Genomic DNA, 27,615 nt, shown 5'->3' with positions numbered 1-27,615 from the left:
TCTATTTCATTGATTTCTGCTGTGATCTTTATTATTTCTTTTCTCCTGCTGGGTTTAGGCTTTATTTGCTGTTCTTTCTCCAGCTCCTTTAGGTATAGGGTTAGGTTGTATATTTGAGACCTTTCTTGTTTCTTGAGAAAGGCTTGTATTGCTATATACTTTCCTCTTAGGACCGCCTTTGCAGCATCCCAAAGATTTTGAACAGTTGTGTTTTCATTTTCATTTGTTTCCATGAATTTTTTAAATTCTTCTTTAATTTCCTGGTTGACCCATTCATTCTTTAGTAGGATGCTCTTTAGCCTCCATGTATTTGAGGTCTTTCTGACTTTCCTCTTGTGATTGAGTTCTAGTTTCAAAGCACTGTGGTCTGAAAATATGCAGGGAATGATCCCAATCTTTTGGTACCGGTTGAGACCTGATTTTGACCTAGGATAGATCTATTCTGGAGAATGTTCCATGGGCACTAGAGAAGAATGTGCATTCTGTTCTTTGGGATGGAATGTTCTGAATATATCTGTGAACATACCACATCTTCTTTATCCATTCATCTGTTGATGGACATCTGGACTCTTTCCATAGTTTGGCTGTTGTGGACATTGCTGCTATTAACATTGAATTTTTAAAGGATGTCTCCAACTGCTGCTGCACAGAGTAGACTTTGGAGGGAACATGAGTGGAAGTAGGGAAACCAGTTAAGAAGCCCTTTTGGTAGGCTAGGTGAGAGATCATTGCCGCCCTTACTAGTATGGTAGATGTGAAGGTGGGGGAAGTATTCAAATGCCAAATATATCTTGAAAGTAGAGCTGTTGGAAATTACTGATAAAATTAGAAGGTATCAATGATAATTTCTGTGCCTTAGCTACTGGAGGAATGGTGATGCTATTTACTGAGACTGAGACTAGGGAAGGAAAAGTTGGAGGCACGAATCAGGAGATTTAAATAGAAAAAAAAAAGATTTAAATATCTCTTAAGTTCAGTATGACTGCAACAGTCAGGGAGAGAGTCAAGTGGACAGTCATCCAGCTTTGGTGTTTAGGGGAGAGGTCAAGACTGGAAGTTTAGTCTGGGATGATATCAGCTCAAGAGAAAGTAAAAAGGAAAGAGGTATGGAACTGAGCCCTGGGCCAACTCTAACATTAGAGGACGAAAGAGAAGGAAGAATAAGCACTTGAGAGGGAAGAGGAGTGGTTGGCCCATAGGATAGGAAAAAATGTAGGATAATAGTGTCCCAAAACCCAAAGAAAGTTGTATAAGAAGGGGATGTGATTAACTGTTAACTAAAGCTAAAAGATAATGGTTAAGATGAGGACTGAGAAATTTACCATTGGATTTGATTATTAGAACTTGTTAGTGACCTTGATGAATATTTCATTGGAATGGCAATGACAGAGCTTGACTGATGTGGATTTCAGAAAGTACTAATAAATGAAGAAGTAGAGAAAATTATTTTAGGATGATCCCCATTAATAGGAGCAGGGAAATGGAGTGGCTGTAAGAATTAAAGAGGAGGTTTTATTTTTAGATGGGATATATTTCACCAGGTTTGCATGTTTATATGCTAATGGAAACACCTTAGATATTTGATTATTTGGAAACTAATTGGAAGCAGTATGTGATATATTCACAAGTACACTAAAAGGATATTGAGAAACATGGACTTCTAACCGTTATGGGGCTGTTTTCATCAATAAAATAATGAGGGTTAGTCTAGATGAGCTCAAGCTTTGAGATTCTATGAGTATCCAGTGTGGGCCTCTCTGATACGTTTTGTTCGTGTATTATGACAGTTCCGTTGGTTGTTAGTACCCCTGGAGGCTACAGGCAGTTATTACCAGTGTCACAGTTACCTCAGAAGCCCAAACACAGCTGCTTACTGGCATCGGAATGCAGTGTCTAGTACCACAAAAACTCCCGTCTACCAAAGACTACACATCGCTGCCACTGGGTGGAGGAAAAATGGGCTCTGTCTCTCTTTGCCTTTCCGAACCTGGTGCAATCATATCTTATTGGCAGTACCTAAATTATATCAACCCTGATGGCCAAAAACTTTGGGTAATATAGTTTTCAGGTTTCCGTCCCTTGCCATACAGGGGGAAGAGCAAGAAGGGGGCAGGTAATTGCCAGTAAATAATTCCACAGAGGAGGTATAATGGACTTTATGAAGAATTAGATGAAAATTCTTGGCCTAAATGAGTTTTTTGCCTTATCTTTTGATAAACTTTTTCATGTTATTTTTTTCCTTTCCATTAGGTAAATGAATAGTTTATTTACTATGTAAGGGGTGTTTGGTGTTCTTTAATCTTTAAGGAATTTTAATGCAAAGAAGATAATCTTGTTTTAATGTCACAGCCTTTGGACATGAGGTGATCTGTAGTTTAAACTGAAGTATTATCTTTTTCTCTGCCATCTTGGGTGCATATTTTTCTGTAATGAACTTAGGTAATGGTCAGAAATGTGGGGCTCTTAGCTATTACAGAAAAAGGAATGAGAAGGATGAATCTGTATTTGCAAAGGGTAAAAGAAGTTCTTGGTCAGAAGGAGAAGGATCATTCTGCTTATGCTGTTGTCAATACCAAAACATATAAAGAATTCGTGGATTCTCTTTCTTAGCATAGAGCATTGTAACTGCTCTGCTTAGTCTTCTTTCCTCATTTCAACCCTCTTTTTCCTCACAGCCACTCCTTTCAGATGCTTAAGAGGATCCAATAGTCTAGTTAAAGATATGCAGTAAATTTGATGAATTGCCATTTCTTTGAAATTTCTGTGATCTCTTAGCATTATGTCCTTGATTTTGTTCATCCCATTTCATAATTCTACCCTCTTTCTAGATTGCGAGTCTAGAAAAGGTAAAGGGGAACATTCCTGAAAATACCTTTCAAAATGAAGGCAAAATCAAGACATTTTCAGACAGATAAAAACTGAGATAATTTTCCTCTGGAAGATCTACTCTCTAAGAAATGCTAAAAATTTTTTAGAGTAAGGGAAATGATAGCAGATACAACTCCAGATTAGCAGGAAGGAAGAGCACCAGAATGGGCAAATATCTGGTAAAAATAAATGGTCTTTTTATAAAAAGTATCTTTATTTTATATGTGTATGTGTATATAAATGTCTTTAAAAGATTTTTTTTTTTTTAAGATTTTATTTATTTGCAAGAGAGAGAATGAGAGACAGAGAGCATGAGACGGAGGAGGGTCAGAGGGAGAAGCAGACTCCCTGCTGAGCAGGGAGCCTGATGTGGGACTCGATCCCGGGACTCCAGGATCATGACCTGAGCTGAAGGCAGTTGCTTAACCAACTGAGCCACCCAGGCGCCCTTAAAAGATTATTTTTTTAATCAAAACGTGTAACAGTTTGTTATGGGTTTATAGCTTTATGTAGAAGTAAAATATAAGACATAACACAAGAGGTAAATGGAATTATAAAGTTATATTGTTCAAATAATATTTAAAGGTAGGCTGTGGTAACTTACAGATAATCTCTATAACAAACACTAAAAACTAGCACAGAGAAGTAAAGCTAAAAAAGCAATACAGGAAATAAAAGTGGAATACTGAAAAATAAGTATTTTAACCAAAAGAAAGCAGGAAAAGAATAAAGAAGAAATAGGATAAATAGAAAATATATACCAAGATAGTGGATTTAAACCCAGCTGTACTAGTAATTACATTTAATGGGCTAAATACATCCGTTAAAAGGGAGAGATTGTCAAACTAGATTTTTTTTTTAAAGATTTTATTTATTTATTCATTTGACACAGAGAGCACAAGCAGGGGGAGCAGCGGAGGGAGAGGGAGAAGCAGACTCCCCGCTGAGCAGGGAGCCCAATGCGGGACTCGATCCCAGGACCCTGAGATCAGGACCTGAGCCGAAGGCAGTCGCTTAACTGACTGAGCCACCCAGGCGTTCCTCAAACTAGATTTTTTAAAAGGGAAGACCCAACTATATGCTGTTTACAGGAAGTAACATTTGATTGATTGATTTGAGAGAGAGAGAGTGTGCACACAAGCAGGGGGAGGGGCAGAGGGAGAGAATCTCAGGCAGACTCCCTGCCAAGTGGGGAGCCCCAACACTGGGCTCCATCTCCCAACCCTGAGATCATGACCTGAGCCAAAATCAGGAGTCAGACACTCAACCGACTGAGCCACCCAGGCACCCCCATTGGTGAGATCTCTTTAATGACGGCTTAATCCATAGGTATATTTTGGCATGAAGATCTTTGTGTTTAATTCAGTAAACAATAGGATCTAATTTCATTATGGACCTTTCACACTTTAGGAACTTTTCATTGGGAAAATAATTATTTTAGACAAATACAAGTTGTTACATGTTCAATAATATTTGTATGACTTGGTCATAAAACTTGTGGTAATTGGACTAAGCTTTTGGGCTGTATTTTTAAACTTTATGAGAAATGCCTTGATGTTTTAATCTTGAGACACATCTCTCAGCCCGGAGTGTAACTAGAAGAGTTCTAATCTCTATGTTGGTGTTTAGTTATGTGAACCTAAAATGTCAGAATATTCATGAAAAAAAAAGTATATGAATATTTTAATGAGAGTTTAGTAAATGTAAATGTAGAGTGAGTCACTATAGAAAGATCTTCATATAATTTTATTATATGGCATTAAATTTTTTTTTCTTCCAGGGTGCTCTGGAACAAGGTTCCAATTCTCAGCTCATGGCTGTCCAATACACAGAAACCACTAGTATCAGGTAAGAAAGTATGGAAGTTCTTGGCCACAGAATTTTAAATACCTAGTATTTTAGTAAAGTTGAAAAGCATATTTCCCTTTTACCTTAAACTTGTTCTCATCGGTGACTTTACTGTTAGTTCACATAACATACTGCTTCTGAGCAGTCAGAGTAAATCCAGATAATTTCAAAAGGTTAACTCTCAAATTCCTTAAATACAGATTTAGTTAGGATGCTGTTCAGTCATAATTTTGCTGTACAATTTAAATATACATAACTCTCGTCCTCGATTTGCATCTATTTCATGAGCCAAGGGGAAGAGAATGTTATTTGAATGTCTGCTCTGTGCCAGGTGTCCTGCTGAGTGCTTTACATGCATTTTATTCTTTAAATCTCTATAATAACTTAAAGTGTAGGTATCACAGTCCCTATTTTATATAGAGAAAAACTGGGCAAGTCACTTATTTTTTCTAAGCCAGAGTCATAGAACCAGTAAGTGGCAGAATCACCATTCAGATCTATTTGACTTAAAATGCATTTTTCGCCACACTGATGCTACTTAAGATTTTGAAGGATTCCAGAAGGAGTGCTGTGCCTAAGGTTGAAATGTATGGACCAGACATATCTAACTAAAAGGAACAGTATCATGGGAGGCGATGTAGTGTCATGGTTTAAGATGCTAGCTTTTGAGTTGGCAGAGTACAGATCATTTCTGCCACTTACTTGCTCTGTGGATTCAAGCAGGTCACTTAAAGTTTCCTCATCTACAAAACTTTGGCCACACAGCGTTGATGATTAAATTGCATACTTCATTTAAAGCACTTTACACGGTACTTGGCATGTTCAAAAGCCGGTAATGATGATGATGTGATACACTCATGACCGTATCACTGAAGTGGAAGTAAAGAGGGGCCCCTGGGTGGCTCAGTCCATTAAGCGTCTGCCTTCGGCTCAGGTCATGATCCCAGGCTCCTGGGACTGAGCCCCGCATCAGGCTCCCTGCTCAGAGGGGAGTCTGCTTCTCCCTCTCCCTCTGCCCCTCCCCCTATACTCGTGCTCTGTCTCTCGCTTTCTTTCTCTCAAATAAATAAATAAAATCTTAAAAAAAAATAAAGTGGAAGTAAAGAGTCTCAGATTCTGTCTGTACCTCTACCATAGACTTAGAGTTCACAATTTATTTAATAATAATTTCACATTTACTGAGCACCAGCTGTGTGTCAGACAGTGTACCAGGCCCCGAGAATACAGACCTAGTATAAGTTGAAAGCTGTTCGTTATCCTATTACTGAGAATTACTATTAAATGGCAGTGAGCAGCATGTCAGCAATCATGAATGTTTAAAATCATGAAATACTATATTATCTTGTAGAAATAGATAATTCAAATATATATAGTAACTAATAATTCTCTAGTGATCAGAATATTTCTTTCATTTATTATATGCATATTTAAAATATTTTCCTTTTTTATTTTTTTAAAGATTTTATTTACTTACTTGACAGACAGAGTGAGACAGCACAAGCAGGGGGAGCAGCAGAGGGAGAGGGAGAAACAGGCTCTCTGCAGAGCAGGGAGCCTGACGTGGGACTCGATCCCAGGACCCTGGGATCATGACCTGAGCCGAAGGCAGATGCTTAACCATCTGAGCCACCCAGGCACCCAATATTTTCCTTTTTTAAATGGAATTTTTTTTTTTGAGAGAGAGTGTGTGTGATTGGGGGGGATGGGGAGAGGGAGAAAGAGAATTTCAAGCACGCTCCATGCTCAGCATGGAGCCCAACGTGGGGCTTGATCTCACAACCCTGAGATCATGACTTGAGCTGAAATCAAGAGTGGTACGCTTAACCGACTGAGCCACCCAGGTGCCCTGCCTCCCACTTTCTAAAGTAAGCTCCACGTCCAGCGTGGAGCCCAGTGTGGGGCTTGAACTCACGACCCTGAGATCAAGACCTGAGCTGAGATCAAGAGCCAGACACTTAACCAACAAAGCCACCCAGGCACCCAAATATTCATTTTTTGATGCATCATTATGATGGCATATTATTTCTTTACTAGTTAAAAATGTTTTTAATCTGGGGCGCCTGGGTGGCTCAGTCGTTAAGCGTCTGCCTTCAGCTCAGGTCATGATCCCAGGGTCCTGGGATCGAGCCCCGCATCGGGCTCCCTGCTCCGCGGGAAGCCTGCTTCTCCCTCTCCCACTCCCGCTGCTTGTGTTCCCTCTCTCGCTGTATCTCTCTCTGTCAAATAAATAAAATCTTTAAAAAAAAAAAAATGTTTTTAATCTGCATCTTCCTCTCAAGTTTGCTGTGAACCTAAAATTGTTTTCAAAAAGTCTTTAAAAAAATGTTTAAAATGGGGCGCCTGGGTGGCTCAGATGGTTAAGCGTCTGCCATCGGCTCAGGTCATGATCCCAGGGTCCTGGGATCAAGTCCCACATCGGGCTCCCGGCTCAGCGGGGAGCCTGCTTCTCCCTCTGACCCTCTCCCCTCTCATGCTGTTTCTCTCTCGCTCGCTGTCTAAAAAAAAAAAAAAAAAAATCTAAAAATAAAAAAATGTTTAAAATGAATTACTCATGTATTCTATAACTGTGAATCTGCCTTCTCACTAAAATGTACCTCTGCCCCAAAATCAATACTCAAGATGTTTTCATAGTCATTCATGAATGTGCATAGATGGTCCCGGGTGAGGCTTAATTAAGAAGGCAACACTCTGGTGCCTTCCTGTTTCAGCTCTCATACTGTAAACAAGTTTCTTTTTGAGGTCTATTAAGTGCCATATTTTTCACATTTTTCTGCTTTTTGTTGGTGATTTCACTGTTTAAAATGGCCCTGTAGCATAGTACTAAAGGACTACCTATTGTTCAAGAAGACTGTGTTGTGCTATATGGGGAAAATCTACATATTAGATAAGCTTCATTCAGGCATTAAGTTATAGTGCAGTTGACTTTGGGTTCAATGGTAATGAATAAACTGTATATGTCAGAGGAGGTATCTTTAAACAGAAACATAAAACAAAGTTATATATTGATCAGTTGACAAAAATGTAACTAGGGGCTTGTAGGAACCTAACCCTATATTTCCCTTAGAATGTTTCAGTATTTACTAATTCAGTGTTCACACTGACTTTATAGAACATAACTACCATGAATAATAAGAATTGATTATGTATTCAGGGGTGCCTGTGGCTCAGTCGGTTAAATATCCAACTCTTGACCTCAGCTCAGGCCTTGATCTCAGGGTCATGAGTTCAAGCCCCACGTTGGCCTCCACCCTGGGCATGGAGCCTACTTAAAAAAAAAAAAAGAATTGATTGTATATTCAAAATAATATGGTTAGAAACGGCCTCACAGTGAGCAAGTGGAATTATTTCAAAGAAAATTCTTATGACTCATTTATAATTTTCCTTTTAGATCAGTCTTTTTTTCCTCTTAAAGTTTGATTGAAAACATAGAAGAACATATAAGAAAGAAAACATAGGTTGTCTTTTTGGAGAAAAATGAAACATTATTTCTTTAACTCTCCTTTAACTTTTAGGTATTAGCTTATTGTGCTAAATAGTAAAAGACTGAAAATATTAAAAACGATATTAATATCATTTGAGTATATCTTTTAGGGATACGATGTGGTTGAGGTACTATAATTTTAGTTAAAATTTTATGAAGGCACTGACATGGTACTTTTTTATGTATTTTTTTAAATTTAAGATTTATTTATTTGAGAGAGCGAGAGAGCACAAACAGGGGGAAGGGGTAAAGGGAGAGGGAGAAGCAGACTCCCTGCTGAGCAGGGAGCCCAACGTGGGACTCGATTCCAGGACTCTGGGATCATGACCTGAGCCGAAGGCAGATGCTTAACCAGCTGAGCCACCCAGGCGCCCTGACATGGTACTTTTAATATCTATGACCAACATTTGTTGAGTGACTCCTAGGAAATAGGAGACCCATGCTTGGTACTTCACATATATAACATCTCTGACCCCAGTAACAATCCTGCAGGTTTATATGGTTATCCTCATTTTATGGATGAGGCAGTTGAGGTTGCTCAGAGGTTGAGTTCCCCAAGAATACCCACTTGAGGAGTGGAGGAGAAATTGAAAGCCAGGTCTGTTTATTTTCAAATCCTAAATTCTTCCCACCTTTCACACAGCATTATAGGCAAGCATGCCTCACAGATTTGATGGAGTAGTAAAAAAGAAGTTTCCCTCAGACTTAATTTCTGTCACCAGAAAATTTAAAATCATGCCAACCAATGCAGCAATCTGTTTTCTGATACTTTTATTATTTTTACATGCTTTGCAGTGCACTTGAGTGGTACATTTTAGAGCTTTCCATTCAGAAAAGAGAGTTTTAGCTATTTAGTGAATTGGATCTTACAATTATCCTGACCTTGAGCTTTTCAAAATGTTGTTATTATAAAAATTATTGCCAAATGCTACTAATATTTTGTGGGAGAGAAATTCTTATAATTCAGACATAGCCTTAGAATGGGGAGTATTTTTGAGAGGATATGAAATTTGCTAGTTTAAGAACACTTTGCCCTTTTCTTCCTTCAGCAGGAACTCGGGGAGTGAGCTGCAAGTGTATTACGCATCACCCAGAAGTTATCAAGACTTCTTTGAGGCCATCCGTAGAAGGGGAGACACGTTCTATGTTGTGTCATTTCGAAGGGTAAGTTCACTTTGAAAGAATAAAGAAAGTATTTTTGAGTACCTGCTGTGTACAGGGCACTGGGCTGACTACTGTGGGAGGGAAAGAGATGTGAGGTAGGAGGCCATGTAGATACGTTATGTGAGTGGAACCTGGAATACATGCTTGTTTCTGAGCTGTTGAGCATTGTGAAGACGAACATAGAATTTCTTTTTAGGCTTTGTGGTGTTAGTCCCGTCTGGTTATTGAGAAATAGACTTCCCAGATGTGGGATTAAGGTGAATCATGGACTGATTAATATGTTAATGTGAAATGTTTGGATTTATGTTCCTAAGACTTCCTATTCTTCTTTTCTCTCTCCTTCATCAGACATTTACTCCAGTTGGTGAAGCATGTGTTAGTTTATGCAAAAGGAAATGTTTGTATGAGTACTCTTTTTTTTTTTTTTTTTAAATCTCCCCTTACTCCTTTATGAATTTTTTTTTTTTTAAAGATTTTATTTATTTATTTGAGAGAGAGAGAGAATGAGAGAGAACATATGAGAGGGGATAGGGTCAGAGGGCAAAGCAGACTCCCTGCTGAGCAGGGAGCCCGATGCGGGACTCGATCCAGGGACTCCAGGATCATGACCTGAGCCGAAGGCAGTCGCTTAACCAACTGAGCCACCCAGGCGCCCTGTATGAGTACTCTTGAACGTTACAAATGTTAGATTAAATGGAAACAAGATGAAGAGCTATTTGCATTCCATCTACTTTTCCTATAAAATGAAAATATATTTTTCATAGAGTTGCCATGTGAATATCTCTGTTAGAGTGCTGTGTATTAAACCAGGAACACATGAATGAGTTAGAATTCCTCGGAGGTTTGTATCCTAGGCTTTTCTTCTTTTTTTTTTTAAGAATGTAGAGGGGGCCCTGTTAGAAATAAGCACATGCTAATTGTAAACAATTCATTCTCTGATTATTGTCAGCACTCACTATCTGAAATTCTCAGTTATCTCAGTTCTTTTCCTAACATATATATACATCTAGTAGCTCAGAATATTAGGATCAGGGAACTTTGACAGTTGAAGATTAGAGAAATCAAACATGTCATATATTTTTAGCTGTTAACCAAATACACTTGGAGATTTGGAATACTTTTGCAATGCCATCTCATGATTTCTGCCTTTTCACAAGATTCCTTGTGCTCAGCTTATTCTCTCAGACATAATTGGTATATTTCCGTACTGAGTCAGCCTTGAAGTTCATTTCCAGCAGCAAGGGGGCAGCTGAGAACAGGGTTTCAGCAAGGCTGCTGAGAACTAAGTATTTGCCTTGTGTCGATAGTCATGTTAAAAGTGGAAAGAAAAAACCAAACTTTAGAAATGAGATCTCATAGCACTGTGAAGAGACATGATGGGTGTTAAAAAATGAATGGGTTGAAGTGTATGTTTATGGAAGCTACCAGAGAAAAGTGTTTTTAACACTCAAATAGGTGAGTACTTTTTCTCAGATTCCAGATAATTTCTCTATTATTTTACCAAAACAGTATATATAGTACATACTGGAAGTATCAGTGGTCATGCCACGGGTTGAAGCTCTAGTTAGTAATGTTTTTCTAGGGAAGAGAACAATAATCCTAGCTTTAAAGGGATTATATATACAAAGGAAGATGAATGGTATTTTTATTTTAAATATATACATTATATTTCTTGTGTTTGTAAAAAGCTCTTTCTCTTCAGTTTACTGTAAAAAGTGCTGTTGGAAAATTACTGATTTCTCCCCGCTGCCCCAACTTTTTGATGTTCTAGAAGAAACAGTCTTTCTTATGTTGTGGAAAACTGTTAGAACTATCTGGCACATTCTGTTTGGATTTTTTATTTCCTAATTACTGATTTATCACATCTTGGTGTTTTATATCAAGGAAAAGTGAGGATGAACCTGAACTTCATTAGGTAACAATAGTTAGAGACAACATCCTGTTTCATTTTTTCTTGTTTTAACAGCAGGGCTAAGGAAGTTAATTTTATCATGATGACTGTAAACTGTGTCATGGGACAGGAATTTGGTTCTTAAATGCTGGATTGTTCTTTTTGTTCTTGGTAAAATGAAAATGAAAGAAGTAATGACCTCATGCTTGGTTTTCACTTCCATTTTTCAATATAAAATATTCTTCTTCTAACATTTTCGTTAAAAAGATGAGGGGCATCATTTCTTGTGCAGAAGGATACAGGCTTTTTCTCCCACTTTAGTTCTTAATTTCATTGACAGAAATTACTATAATTGATACCATATGATTGCATTGGAATTTAAGAAATACAGAGGTTCTAAAGCCCCTAAGGTTCGGCTTAGTATAAACCAGACATAACAGAGCCAGTAAGCAAGCTGTATTGCTTTATTTTGTAAGTGGATATGTATTTAATAAAATATTCTAATATCTAAAAAAGTAGAAGCAGCCATTGACTGTTTAGTATACCATTATTTAATAAACTTTCTCTGTCCCAGACTTCTACCTCCTCACACCCCACGTTCCCGCACTCTTTAATCACATTACAGTTGAGCTGCTGAAATAATTTTCTCCAAGACTCACTCTTGGATAACTACTGACTTCCTGTTACAGGCCAGCAGGAAAGAATGCTTACGATCCCAGTAATCCTGTCAGAGGGTCAAACCTTTTCCTGTTCTTTTGACTTTGCTTTAAGTTTTTGCCTCCAACACAGCAACTCCCTCTACTCCCTTTATTTAGTTCCAGGTGTTCATAACTTATTTTCTTAGAGGTATTTTGTCTTTTTCTCCTTTCTTTGACTTGTTTTACTATGATTTGGAGCCTGGGTGGTGGAAAATAACGTTTTCTCAAACTTCTAAGTAACTTTGAATGTGGTATAACTGATACATTAATAAGAAAACATCCAATTAAGTTTAATGTTTTTTTTTTTTTTCCCTCAGTGCTTTCATATGATAGTCTGTTTAGGGAGGGAGGGGGTAAATTAAAGAATATAATAAAATGAATTCAAAAGCATGGGACAGAAACAAATACTCAAGAAGGCTTTTGGAAGGTAGGACAAGAAAGTGCTTCTAAAGAGGGGAGGAAAGATAACATTGAGAAAAAAGGCAGGAAAATGATATTTACCTTGTCTATAATTCCACTAAACATTGAAATATTATTCTAGATGCCACTCTCTTCTAATAACTAGACAAAGGAATTTTTATCTTTCTGGGGGCAGTTTCCCATTAAGAACAGGCTCTCTCTGATTCACGTGGCTGTGAATGTCAGTTCACCATATCTTCATTCTTGTTTGAGATGTCCTTTTCCATTGAGATGGAAGCCTAGTTTTTGGAACATGATGTATTTCTTCTATATTTTCTGTTTTCAGTACGTGTCCCTCAAATCAAAGTCAGACACTTAACATTGTCTTTTCATCTGTTTCAGATACATACATAATGTAACACACATAAGGAAAACCTGAGCTCTGGCTATATGCCTGCCCAAGAGATGTTTCTCTCCCCCTCTTCCTGAGTACTTTATGCATTCAAGATATAATACCATGCTCTTTTTATTTTATGTATTCTTCGATAATAGTACCATATTTGGATATTTTACCCCTTCTTGGTCTCTTATAAAAAACTTATTAGCGGTATCATATATGTGGCATGGATTCTTAGGGTAACCTTAAATAATAGGGTCTTATTGTAAGATACATGGGAATTGAAGAAGCATAGGAAACTGGCTCAGCAGCCAAGTAGTCCCTCTGTGCTTGTCCTTCCTAGACTGGAATGTATACTAGGCCTCATAGAGATTGCAGTAGTGGCTCGTTGTCATTCCCGATCCCACAGCAGCTCCAGTGATTCTATGTTAGTCTTTTTCACACATCGCCCATTCAGACTTCCCAAATAGAGGATCTGATTGTGTGTATGTGTGTGTGTGCGCGCGCACGTGCGTATGTATGTATGTGTATATATATCATCTCTTACGTAGAATCTTACATAGCTAGCCTGGCTCATGATTCATGGTCCATTCATTTGTGACCAGGGAAATAGAGTTGATTTCAAATGTATTCTCTTGCTTTGTAAGCCAGCAACTTTATGCAGAAGGAACAGCCTGGGGCCACTCTTCTGAAAAAATGATTGTGATGGGCCTTTAGAGCTTCATAAACTGTTTATTACACTCTACAACCTGGCTTTTTAAAAAAAAAAAAATTCTTATATTGGTCCCTAATTGTTTGATCTAAAAGGCTTATCTCCTTGTCTATATCCTAACCCTCTTAAAGGCAGGAAGTGTCATAGCTTTTTTATTACCACCCCTGACACTCAGCACAATGCCAGCCACTCGGTGTTTATTAAACAGAACAATTTTAGGTAATGGTTCACTAAGAGAAATCACAGTGATGGAAGTTTGTTGCTTTTCATAATCATTTAAAGGGTATTTTTGCATCTGCTTTGCCTAAAGAACTGTGAATCTACTTTACCAATCCAAGGAATAACATAAGCAGTGTGAATTTTAACAGAAAATTTAGAGATGACCTTTCTCCACTTATGGTTGCACTAGCCAGAGATGCATCAGCTTTGTTCTTGTCTCTGAATCTAAGCTTTAGAGCTGAAGAAATCATCTGGCTGAAAGTTTGACTATGAAATGTTTAACAGTCACTAGGTAGAACTTTGAGGTGCTTACATCCTCATTTTTTAATGTTTGGCAGAAACATTTTGGAGGAGAATATTGTTAGACATCATTGCTTTCTTTTTTCGGAGAAGAGATGGTGTCTGGTATCTGTAGATTCCAGCATCAAGAGCCAGAAACTTGAAACCTTGGACAAAGTATAGAAGAAGCTCTAATTACTGCAGGAAGGTTGACTTGTGATGTTTTTGGTTCAAAATGTTTGCCAAAGATTGATTCCCATGGAGGGCCATAAAAAAGAATTTCACAGAATAACTATGATATTTTCTAAATGTAATGCCTGGATTAACACCTAATATATGTTTAGAAGAATGGCATGGGATTTTTTTGATGCATATTATTTATTTCTTGGGATTACTGTTTAGTGTATATATACAAAATCGTCAGAGGCAAGAGGAATTTCCTTAGTAATCAATGGATAGTAGTCACTTTATAAAGTCTACTTCAAAAGCATACAGCTCCTTTTGTTTTGGGACCTCACAACTGAAGCATACACATCAATCTTGGAGTTTGACCATTTTCTTATCTCCACTTTCATTGTCTTTTAGCCAAATTCTTTCTCTAGATGGAAAAAAAAATGTGAATAAATGAGTTTGGAAAGATACTTGCATTAAAAAAAGTCTTAGAAAAGAGACTTTAAAAAAAAACCTTTTAGCAGGCCTTTTTTTTCCCTTTTTAAAAGATTTTATTTATTTATTTGACAGAGATAGAGAGAGAGCACAAGTAGGCAGAGTGGCAGGCAGAGGGAGAGGGAGAAGCAGGCTCTCCACTGAGCAGGGAGCCCGACGCGGGGCTCGATCCCAGGACGCCGGGATCATGACCTGAGCCGAAGGCAGCCGCTTAACCGACTGAGCCACCCAGGTGCCCCTTAGCAGGCCTTTTTCTAATGTTTTTAACTTACTTTGAAACTCACTCAGGCTTGAAACACATTATAAAAAATAGAGCAGATTGTCTGAGTATCCACTTAATGATTAAATCGGTAATGCTCTCTTTCTCCATTTTCTCTTTCATTTCATTTATACACAAATGCTGACACCTTCAGTGTATACGACCGTTAACGGTTTACAGATCTCTTTCCCATGCATAGTCTTGTTAGTTCCATACATATAATTAAGTACTCCTAGTACTGTTTTTTTTTTTTTAAAGATCTTATTTATTTATTAGAGAGAGAGCGCAGGGGTGAGGGAGAAGGAGAAGCAGACTCCCCACTGAGCAGGGAGCCCCAGTGCGGGGCTTGGTCCCAGGACCCCAGGATCATGACCTGAGCTGAAGGCAGACACTTAACTGACTGAGCCACCCAGGTATCCCTCCTGGTCTTGTTTTACAGGTGAAAAAAATTGAAGCAAAGAAAGGTTAAGTGGCTTATCTAAGGACAAAAGAAGTGTAAGCAGTAGAGCTAGGGCAATAATTGAGGTGTTCTAATTTAATACAGTGATTCTTTTCTTTATGTTCTAGTGCTGTATTTTAGATATATTGCAGAATATGTAAATAGCATAATTATTACTCTATTCCTCTAAAGCCAGTCCTGTTTCTTTGCCAAATCTGCTGAGCAGTTTTGCTGGAGTTACTGAATAACAATTCACATTTTTTGTTTATTACCTGATTATAGATGGAAGTACTTTATTAGGTTACACTTTCATGATACTAGAGAAGAACCTGGGGCGCCTGGGTGGCTCAGTCATTAAGCGTCTGCCTTCGGCTCAGGTCATGATCCCAGGGCCCTGGGATCGAGCCCCACATCGGGCTCCCTGCTCGGCAGGAAACTTGCTTCTCCAACTCTCCCACTCCCTCTGCTTGTGTTCCCTCTCTCGCTGTGTCTCTCTCTGTCAAATAAATAAATAAAATCTTAAAAAAAAAATACTAGAGAAGAACCTGATGGTCTGCAAGATTTCAATCAAGGAATAGAATATAAATAGGCTTTGAAAGTTTTGGTTTCTTTTTAAAACAATCTGGCGCGGGGTGGGGGGGGAATCTTTGTGTGTATTAGCCAAAATAGACACCCTTATAATGATTGGTACCCTAGAATGTCTCATAGAGAAGAGTGGTTTTTGTGCATGTATAAGTGCATTTTGTTATGGATTCTGTATCTGGCTTGCCAGATCCTCGAGATCAGAAACTTTTGATCTCAAGCTCCTTGTTAAATATGAGTTACTGTTGTGTGGTTTTAGGGGATTTAGTCATTTGTTCCTTGGCTCTATAGCAGATTGCTAGCTAACATAAACATTTCTATTATTTAGACTTTTCCATGCAAACTCTAAAGCAATTTGTTTTACGTTTGAAAAATGATTATTCAGTAGTCTCTGTAACTAGACTTGCATATAGAATAGCCCTGGACACAGAGAACTTCTAATTCACAAAAAATTTAAAGTCTTCAGAATTCTCAGGATGGTGGACAGATCCATCTGAGTCAGGATGATTTTCCAGCTGTTCACTATTTGTGTGCTCTGTTTAGCAGTCTTTATTTTATAATGTGTTTTTCATGTGCACTCTTTAATCTCCCTTTTCAGGTTGCATGCTTTTTCTGGGCAGGGATAAAGTCTCTTTATTCTGCTTTGTCTTTCTACAAGGTCTGCTGCAACACAGTCTACTGTGCCGAGCAAGTCCTAAGTAAATGTTGGCTGCTCAATCCACTGTTGATGTGTGCCCTTTAACCTTATTTTTTATATCCTACTGTTCAAAAAATTACTAGAGGTGGAGTTTACAGAAACAAAGGAAGAAATTTTTCTCAATGTTTAAAATTACTTTTGTAATTCAAATAACAATGAAAATTTTGAAAACACACAGTCTACTTTGATGTGGTTGGAGTCTTAACTATAGAATAAAGTCATTTCTGAAAGACTAAAGTTACCCTGAAGAAAGGTGGGATTTAGGAATTGATAGCTTACAGTTTTGATAGTTGCCTTCTCATCAAATTTCAGATTTTCTGATGAGGGAAAAAAATATTTCCTGAAGGCACAACCTCATTCTAAGAATATTTTTTTACATCATGAATATATGAGGGGAAAATTTTTTTTTAAATTTTATTTATTTATCTGACAGATACACAGGAAGAGAGGGAACACAAGCAGGGGGTGTGGGAGAGGGAGAAGCAGGCTTCCCACTGAGCAGGGAGCCCGACGCGGGGCTTGATCCCAGGACCCTGGGATCATGACCTGAGGGGGGAAATTGTTTTTTAACAATTTGTTGATGCAGACTTTAGAGACCTGCATTCCAGCCCTGATTCTGCCACTCACTATTTGCTGTGTGACTTTGGACAAATCATTTATCTCTTCTTTTTTTTCCTTATCTGTGGAGTGATAGAGTAGCTTTTCACTTTCCTTCCAGCTCTAGAAATCTACGGTATTCTTCTGTGTGTGTGTGTGTGTGTGTGTGTGAGAGAGAGAGAGTGTGAGCGAGCACTGTCCTGTTAGAAATCTGTGGTATTGTGTTTGTTTTTAAAGTTACTAAAATAATTCAGTCTAGTGAAGTTAGTACAGTTAAAGGGTTTTGGAAAACAACTATCACAAAAAGTCAAGTTACAAGGTGGGCCTATAAATCAATGAGTTTGATTTTTTAATAGCTGGTGTTCTTGTAATTTATTTAATAATCACTCTTATAGTGCTTATAATATGCCAATCTTTAATCCTCACAATATCCCTATGAGGTAAGTACAGTTATTATCCTCATGTTGCAGGTGGGGAACTTGAGGCACAGCAAGGTTTTTAACTGTCCAATATGACATAGTTCATAAGTGAAAGAGTCAGAATTTAACCAAGAAAGTCTGGCTCCAGAGTCTGTGTTTATGATCATTTCCCTATATTGCCTTTCTAGAACTTTTGTATCCAAATGCCTTCTCTTTCAAAGTATTCAATTTGGAATTTAATTCCATGGATCTCTGTGTTCAAAACATATACTGAGTTGCTTCAGGTTAATTTTCCAAAGAGAACAAGATCAAAGACAAAGCCCTGTGGAAACCCAGCCACATGCTGCATAAAGTAATAGTGGAGGAGGAACAACAGCTGTAGCAGGGAACAGAGGAAATGATTAGAAAGAGAGAAGGAGAACTGGAGGAGTGTACTACAGATGAAGTGAAAATAATTGACTTGTTTATTTTCTTTTAAAACATGGAGGTTGAGGAGGAGAGTTCAAAAAGGAGGTGATCAGCAGCAGTACTGGACATTACCGAGCTCACTGAGAATGAGAAATGAGGAAAACTCATTGGTTCTGTATAAACATGGAAGCCATTGGCGATTTGAGATTACAGTTGTGGTAGAACAGATTCAGAACAGAATCCAGACTAGAGCCAGTTAGGAGACAGTGTGAAGGAAATTAAGTGGTGGGTTTGGTAAACTTGGCATTGAAGGGAAGGGGGGATAGCTTGGATATAGTTAAAGAGAGGTAAGGCGTGCGCGCACGTGTGTGTGTGTGTGTGTGTGTGTCTGTGCTTTCAGGATAGGAGAGCTGTAGAGGTAAAATATAAGGCAGCTGCAGACTACTGTGGTTAATTTATATATACTGAATGTAAGAAGGAGCATGTATTTTATTCTTGACAGCTGTTTTGAAAGAAAAGCTAGTCACCGTTCCTCATTTTATTAATGTTTTTCTGTTTAAAGCAGAGCATGGAGAAAGTTGAAGAACAATTCTTGTTTGTTTATTTGCAGTGGGACTACAAAAAAATAAAAGAGTATGGAATTAAAACCAGATTTTTTAAAAATAAGGTCATATTTAAAGTATTCCTTGAGACATCAGTTCTTCTAAAACTTTTTTTTTTTTTTAAAGATTTTATTTATTCATTTGAGACACAGAGATACAGAGAGAGGTAGCATGACTAGGGGGAGAGAGAGAGGCAGGAGCAGACTCCCCACTGAGCCAGGAGCCCGATGCGGGACTCGATCCGAGGACCCCAGGATCATGACCTGAGCCGAAGGCAGACGCTTAACGACTGAGCCACCTAGGCGCCCCAAGTCTTCTAAATCTTAAAGAGGTGTGTTTTAATAATGGTGAAGAGTTGGGGCGCCTGGGTGGCTTGGTTGGTTAAGCATCTGCCTTTGGCTCAGGTCATGATCCCCGGGTCCTGGGATCGAGTCCCCACATCAGGCTCCCTGCCCAGTGGGGAGTCTCCTCTCTGCCCTTCTGCTCCTCTTCCTGCTTGTGCTCTCTCTCTCAAATAAATAAAATCTTTAAAAAAAAATAATAGCAAAGAGTTTTAAAAAAATAAAAGTTGATAGAACTATTTCTAATTTAATTTATACATGGATGGTCTTGGATATTTTGCCTCATATAAAGTCAGAAAACTAGCAAAGTAGGCTGTTAAATCATTTTATGTCTAAACAAAATTCAGTTTAAGCTTTTTGATGATGTCACATATCTTAATTATGAAGGAAGCAATTATGGTTAGGAAAAGTTGATGATGATTTATTATCTGACTCAGGATTAAGGTCTGAAACACTCATGTCATTTCCTCCCCTCCCCCAAATGCGGTGATTTGTTCATTTTGGACTCAGATTTAACTTTGACACCATCAGCAAATCTGAACACTGACACTTAGTTGGTTTTTCCTGAAAATCCTAAGGCCAGTAGTAGTGTGATATTTATTTTAAGGCATTGATGCTAATCTATGAAGAGCCTATTACGAGTAGGCTTCGGAAGAGTTTTCCAACTCCTAATATGGGAAACACTTTGGAAGCCAACAGGTTGGATGATTAGCTGACACTAGGAGTGTAGAGTATGTCTAACTAAATAATTATGTGATTCTTTGCTTCATGTCCGTTTCCTTGCCCGGCCTTAAGCATCCTGAGGGCAAGAACTGTCTCTGTCTTAGTAGTCATCATTCTATCCCTGGTATCCACTGAGGTGCCAGGCATATTGCAGATATTCAATAAACGTTGAATGAACAAACCAGCAAACTGGATACCAAATCCATCCATTTGACACCATATTCTAAAATAGTTTATATCATCACCATAATGTGATAGAGAATTTGTGATAGACCAGCGTCTTGACTCTTTTTATCAGGGCCATCTATGTCTCATGGTAAATCTGAACACCAGTCTTCAAAAAGTAATGAATTCAAATGCAAAGGCTAGTTACCATTTTGCATGAGAGAAGGTATACACTCAGGAAGATCTTCTCTGTATTACAAAGTTGAAACAGTGATGTCAGTAGTACATGGATAGAGAAGATTATTTTTCACTTAGGATGCTAAACAGACTGTGGTGTCATTTTAATCTCCAAAATTTAATGTGCTGCAGACTGAATAAGCTCCATATTTATGGGGCCCCATTTATAATGTATACCATGGTTTCCCTAGAAGGATGGGAAGATGTTAGTATTTTATTTCCTGCAGATGGAAGATATTCAAGAAAAGCTTTTTGACTTAAATTGTTAAATCTTCCATAGCCTGTATTTTGAATAATTTTAGAGTCATCTACATTTGATCACAATACACCTAGAAATAAATCTTGAAAATAAAACTAAAATATATCCTACAGAATAAACAGGCCTCTGTTATTCAGTTTACGTTTTATAGCTATTTCTCTTCTGATTCCATTTGTTATTGAATAAGAATTCTATAACTTAATCTATTAAGAATGAGTGCCTTGGAGGGGGTGTCAGATGTTTACTTTGAAGTCTCTTAAAGAGACTGGTTGCCTTCTCCCTATAAAATATGCTTTGAATTAGCAGTTTTTCAGTATCTATTCTGGTGGAGGTAAAAGCAGTGTGAACTAAAGAGAATGATATATAGTCAAAAAACAATTTTCTCTTGACTTTGAAATGAAGAAAATCCAACTCAGAGCTATGTAGGCAGACATTTATTTGGTCAGATATTTATCCCCTCATTTTCTGTATGTTTGACCCTGACCTTTCAGTCTTCTCTATTGCCATCAGGCCTTAAGACCCAACTGAGTAATAAGAAAGTGGGGATCCTTAGATTGAAGTAGGTCAATGTTTCTCAAACTTTTTGGTTTCATAACTCCTTTATAGTTTCCAAACACAAAGAAACATTAGTGAGAAGAGTGGCATGGTCTTAATGTTATTATGGATCTCTTTAGTATATGGCTAAATAGAATCCAGCTGGATTCTTATATCTGCTTCCACATTAATTATTTCTTTTTGGTTGAAATCTGTAAAGAAAACCTGGCCTCACACAGATAATGTGGTTGGATAAGGAGGGAATCTTTTTAAAGCCTTTTAGATAATTGTGCATATTCTTTGATACAATACCATTCAACAAGACATAGTTTCTTAAAGGTTAGTTGCAGTGTAGAAGCCAAATCTATGAACTGTTAATACTCTGATACATTAAAATCCATTGATTTATCTTGCACTTTGGATCTTTTACCCGTGCATGATTTTGTAACATCGCACATTGGTCATTTGGAGAATATTGGCTAACTGAGTTATGCAGATCTTTTAAATGTTCACACATTTTATTATTCATTATTTAAAAAATCACATTCTTTAAGACCACTACAGATCTTACCAGAAAAGTCTTTAAGTATCAGGAAGCTGTTAAGGTTATGGTAGCAGATGCATGTTTTCTAAAATTCTAGTTTTTCCTTGAAGGTTCAAATTTTACCATTGTCAAAAATATTGTCAGTTGTTTTCCTTCACTTCCCTTAATTCATTTTCAAGTAAATGTCTATCAGATACCCAAATCTAAATAGCTATAGTTTGTCCGTGTGACATTCTTTCAAATAAACTTGGTGTTCCATTAAAAAGTGGCTGGTACAGCTCACAACTCAATTACACAAATTATTTTCCTCTAGACAACCATTATACTTTGTGATGCAGCAGAAGGGCTTTATGTGTATTTCCTGTTTTGTCACACAGAATATTAAAAAATCTACTCAGAGGTCAAGATTTAATAAAGTTAATAATTTTTATTGGTTTTATCAAGGCTATCCTTCAGTTAAACTTTGTGTGCAGGTGTGAATGTATCTGAACAAGGGGTGATAAATAATATAAGGAACTCTAATATAGCTGGGTCCCATCATGTTGGTAAGGCACAGAATTGCTTTCGCACCATCAGTGTACCTATCAATGTACGTATCAATATAGTTTTTCCGAGATGAATGATGAGATTCAAAAAAGTTATTCAACCCTAAATATTTTAGTACTGCTTTTGTTTGTTGCCAACCATTCCCGTAAAAGATCTTTGTTGCTGATTACTTGGGAGCTCCTGTCAAATGAATATAAACAAAACATCAAGTGTGTAGATTCTTTTATTGGTAAAACAAAAGCACAATTCTGTGGTGGAAATATTAACTTTGTCTTCATACTCGCAGCTAAATCTTTAATGTGATAAGTTACTGTATGATTGGAAGGTAGCAATGCCATGATTTCTCTTACTGATTCGTCAGCAGGCACTGAGCAAGGTCAGCTCTCCAGGATTTTATGTTTCTCAGCTATTGTATGTGCATAGCCCAACATGTAAGATCTTTCAGTGGTCTTCTCATTTCTAGTATGAAAGGCTGTAACAAATTTTAATTTTTAAAGAATTCATCACATCTTTGTTTAAAATAATCAGCTCCTTTTTCTTTGAACTCTACATGATTAGTCTTAGAATGACACTGTAACTTAACTGACACCATAGTATTTGAAATATTCTGTTGCATTAGAGACAATAAATAGAGTGCCAGATCATGCAAGAACTTGTGAGCTGTGGTAAGGAGTTTGGGTTTTATTCTGAGGGCCAATGAAGGGATGTAAGTAACTGAATGACATGAACGATAGATTTTGTAGGGTGAGTTTAGTTGTTGTCTCAACAGTGGATTAGAGGGAGGGAGACATGATAGAAGCACAGAGACCAATTAGAACACTTTGTCAGTGGTCCAGGCAGTATGATGGCAGTGGTGTGATGAACAGGTTCTAAATACATTTTGCAGATAGACTCAGTGGGAATTGGAGATGTATCCGGTATGTTCATATTTCTGGCTTGAGTAACTAAGTACATAGTGGTACCATTTACTGAGATGAAGGGTTTTGGGATAGAGCAGGATAATATGTTTGGTATGAATACTAAAAGTTCTTTTTGGACACGTTTAAGTTTGAAATGTCTTTGAGATATTTCAAGGGAATATGTCACATTGGCTCTGTGAATTGAGGACCCGGGGAGAGAAGTCTGAGCTAAGAAGGTGAATTTAGGAATTGACAGTTTAGAGCTTTTTAAGTCCATGACAGTGATGGAATCATCTAGGAAGAGAATGTAGATGAGGAAGGGGACCAGGACCAAATGAGAGATTCCATTAGAGAAGGTTAAACTAACAAACAAAACTGAAGTAGAACAACCAGCAAAGTAGAAGGAAAGCCAGGAAAGATGTTTTTAAGAGGGAAGGAGTGGTTGACTTGAATTCTGCTGAGAGGTCAGTTAAGATGAAGGTAAATATCCACTGGCTGTGTCAACATAAAAGTCATTGTCTTGTCCTTGACAAGAGCCCTTTTAGTGATGAGATGGAAGCGAAAGTTAGATCAAAATGGGGGCATCTGGGTTGCTCAGTCAGTTAAGCGTCTGACTCTTGGTTTCAGCTCAGGTCATGATCTCAGTGTCCTGGGATCGAGTCCCACATCAGGCTTCACACTCAGCGCAGAGTCTGCTTGTCCTCTCCCTCTGCTCCTCCACCTGCGCTCTCTCTCTCTCTCTCATAAATAAAATCTTTAAAAATAAAAAAAGAAAGATTAACAATGGATTAAGCAGTAAGGAAATGAGGACAGCATAACAATTTTAAGAATTTGCCTATAAAAGGGAACAGAGGGGCGCCTGGGTGGCTCAGTTGTTAAGCGTCTGCCTATGGCTCAGGTCATGATCCCAGGGTCCTGGGATTGAGCCCTGCATTGGGCTCCCTGCTCAGCGGGAAACCTGCTGCTCCCTCTCCCACTGCCCCTGCTTGTGTTCCCTCTCTCACTGTGTCTCTCTCTGTCAAATAAATAAATAAAATCTTAAAAAAAAAAAGGGAACAGAGTAAAGGATTATTTTTTTATCCTAGGATAACAGTGTAAAATTTTAAAGAATGAACCAGTAGGTAGGAAGAGAGCAGTGTTATAGGGGAAGTGATTAAGTCCTTGACAAGGAACAAAAAGGTGGAATTCCTATCACAGGTAGAAAGATTGCCCTTTGCTAGAAGGTGGGATCTTCCTCCTCTTGTGGTAGAGGCAAGACAGGTTCATAGGTAGGAGGTTTGGTTCCAGAAAGATAAGACACCTCTGAGCGTTTCTGTTTTCCCACTGAAGTGCACTGTGAGGTCATCAGCTGAGTGAGGAGGAGGTGTAAGGGATTTGATGAAAGAGGAGCAGGTTGGAGGGGCACCTGGGTGGCTCAGTCAGTTGGGTGTCCAACTCTTGGTTTTGGCTCAGGTCATGATCTTGGAGTTGTGCGCCTGGGTGCATAAAACTTTAATTTTATGCTATTCAGGAATACTTGAACATTTAGTGTTTACCTTGGATTTCTGCCTTATTGCCTTCTGAGGAGTTAGCCTTGTTAGCAATCGGAACTATACCACTTAATTGGAAGACTCTAATTAATATAAGAATAAAACCATGTGGCTGGTTTAAATTTAATTCTCTGCTATATGAAGCAAAGACTTGTTCTTTAACATAGTTTGTAATTAAGATTAATAGTGAAATATTGTGTCATACAATGCTGTTTATTTTTTTTAAGGTGAAGATTAGGGTTCCCCCTAATCTTTACTGAGATATAATGAAGTTTAAGGTGTACAGTATGATGTTTGGATGCACATATATATTGCAAAATATTACTTCAATAAGGTTGGTTAACATATCCATTGCTTCACATTAATTGCCTTTTTTTAAATAGTGAGAACATTTAATATCTTTTTGCAACTTTCAAGTATATGATACAGTATTGTGAACTGTAGTGACCATCTTGTATATTAGATACTCAGTATTTATTCGTCTTATAGCTGGAAGCTTATACCCTTTGACTGACATCTTCCCATTTCACCCACTGACCCCACCCCCTGGCAGCCACTATTCTATACTGTTTCTGTAACATTCTACTCTGTAAATCAGATCACACAGTGTTTGTCTTTCTCTGTCCCACCTATTTCACTTAGCATAATGCCCTTAAGGTCCATCCATCCATGTTGTTGCAAATGGTAGGACTTCCTTGTTTTCCCCCTCTTTTTCGTGGCAGAGTAATATTCCATTGTATGTACATACCACATTTTCTTTATCCATTCATCCATCGGTAGACATTTAGGTTGTTACCAGGTCTTGGCTATTGTGAGTAATGCTGCAGTGAATATGGGGGTGCAGAAATCGCTTTGAGATAGTGATTTTATTGCCTTAAAATATATACCCCAAAATTGGATTGCTCGATCATATGGTAGTTCTATTTTTAATTTTTTGAGGAACCTCCACACTGTTTTCCATGGTGGATTAGGTTTTTTTTTTTACTGTTTTATTGAGGTATAATTGACATATAAGCTACTATACGTAGTTAACTGCTCATTTTATAAACTTTGATGTATGTACGTATCTGTGGCAACATCACCGTAGTCAAGATAATCAGTATGGCCATCATTCCCAAAAGTTGTTTCTTCTTGCCACTTTGTAATTTCTCCCCACTCACTCTCTCCCCTCTCATTAGGCAACCACTGATCATCTGTTACTGTAAATTTGTTTACATTAAAAAAAAAAGATTTGATATGAAGGAATCCTACATGATGTGTTTTTTCCTTCTAGCTTAATTATATTGAGATTCATCCACCTTGTAACTTCATCAGTATTTCATTCCTCTCTTGCTTAGTATTCCATTGTAGGGATACAACACAATTTGTTTATTCATTCACCTTCCACTTTGGACTACTACAACTAAAGCTACCAAGAATATTTGTGTACAAATCTTTGTGGGGATATATGCTCTTATTTCTCTTGTGTAAATACCTAGGAGTAGAATGACGGGGTTATATGGTAGGTGTATGTTTTGCTTTTTTTTTTTTTTTTTTTAAAGATTTTATTTATTTGACAGAGAGAGACACAGCGAAGAGAGGGAACACAAGCAGGGGGAGTGGGAGAGGGAGAAGCAGGCTTCCCGCTGAGCAGGGAACCTGATGTGGGCTCCTTCCCAGGATTCTGGGATCATGACCTGAGCTGAAGTCAGACACTTAATGACTGAGCCACCTAGGCACCTGTGTATGTTTTGCTTTTTAAGAAATTGCCAAACTACTTTCCAAAGTGGTGTACCATTTTATGTTCTGAGAAGTATGAGTGTTGAAGTACCTACCTCCACATCCTTGTCAACACTTGATATGGCCTTTTTAATTTTAGCCATTCTAATAGGTGTGTAGTCATATCTCATGGTTTTAATTTATTTATCTATTTATTTATTTTAAAAGATTTTACTTATTTACTTGACAGAGACAGCGAGAGAGGGAACACTAGGAGGGGGAGTGGGAGAGGGAGAAGCAGGCTCCCTGCTGAGCAGGGAGCCTGATGCAGGGCTCGATCCCAGGACTCTGGGATCATGACCTGAGCTGTAGGCAGATGCTTAATGACTGAGCCACCCAGGCGCCCCTCATGGTTTTAATTTATATTTCCTTAATGACTAATAATTTTAACCATCTTTTCACGTACTTATTTGCCATCCAAATATCTTTGTTCAAATCTTTTGCCCATTTTTAATTGAGTTGTTTTCTTATAATTGGTTTGAAAGTTCTTTATATATTCTAGATACAAGTTCCTTATCAGATACATGATTTGGATACATTTTCTCTCAGTCTGTTGCTTGACTTCAGTTTCTTATTGGTGTTTTTCAAAGAGCAGAAATTCTTAATTTTGATGAAGTCCAATTTATCAGCTTTTTCTTTTATGGATAGTTTTTGTTGTAAGAATTCTTTACATAACCCAGAGTCACAAAGATTTTCTCATGTTTTCTTATAAAGTTTTATAGTTTTAGGTTTTATATGTAGGTCTGTGATCCATTTTGAGTTAATTTTTGTAAATGGTGCAGGTATGAATCAAAGTTCATTTTTTTGTATATGGAATCCAGTATTGTATGATACTCAGCGCTGTGTTTTCATCCAATAGCTTTTGATGGAAGAACTAAAGCAAAGCCAAGTTTAAAAGGTTATACCAGGCTGTCAGTTTCCTTTGTGTTATCCTTAACTTGTTAGGTTGTACACTTTGCTGAACTTCTTAAAACAGTATCCTGTGATTGAACTTCTTCAACTTCAAATTTCCAGTCTTTATACTTAACCAATGAAATGTTATTTATACTCTTTGGAAACATAACATATACTGTAGATAATTATAGCAAAAGTGTAATGGGTAGCATAAGATATTGCCAAACCAAGATTCTGGAGACCAGATGAAATAAACACATGACATGTGCCCATACAGATCACAGTGGTAGGAAATACACAGAAGAGTAAGTGAAACAGGAACTAAAATTAAAGAAGTGTCTTAGAAGTGTCTGCTACTTTCTGCTTAATCTGCTAGTATTTTCCCTTTATTTAAAAAGAGAGATGCAGAATTAATGTAACAGATCTATCCACAGAGACCTGGCAGGCCAGAAAGGACTGGCAGGATATATTCAGAGCACTAAATGAGAAAAATATGCAGCCAAGAATACTCTATCCAGCTAGGCTGTCATTGAAAATTGAAGGAGAGATAAAAAGCTTCCA

General features: G+C 37.7%; 1 protein-coding gene across 3 annotated transcripts in view; it reads left to right on the top strand.

The window, feature by feature from the left end:
* ATF6 (activating transcription factor 6) overlaps window positions 1–27,615 on the top strand; it is a 200,119-nt gene that overhangs the window by 86,461 nt on the left and 86,043 nt on the right. For all 3 annotated transcript variants that reach the window (XM_081825257.1, XM_081825256.1, XM_081825255.1), the window contains 2 exons: window positions 4,649–4,716; window positions 9,247–9,361. In XM_081825257.1, coding sequence (XP_081681383.1) covers window positions 4,649–4,716; window positions 9,247–9,361 — 183 coding nt within the window. The remainder of the gene's footprint in view (window positions 1–4,648; window positions 4,717–9,246; window positions 9,362–27,615) is intronic.

The sequence above is a fragment of the Leptonychotes weddellii genome, chromosome 6 (assembly GCF_054177405.1).
Source record: "Leptonychotes weddellii isolate Sample4059 chromosome 6, ASM5417740v2, whole genome shotgun sequence".
Lineage (NCBI taxonomy): Eukaryota > Metazoa > Chordata > Mammalia > Carnivora > Phocidae > Leptonychotes > Leptonychotes weddellii.
The sequence above is the reverse complement of the archived record's forward strand: the minus strand, read 5'-3'. Positions and strand labels throughout refer to the sequence as shown.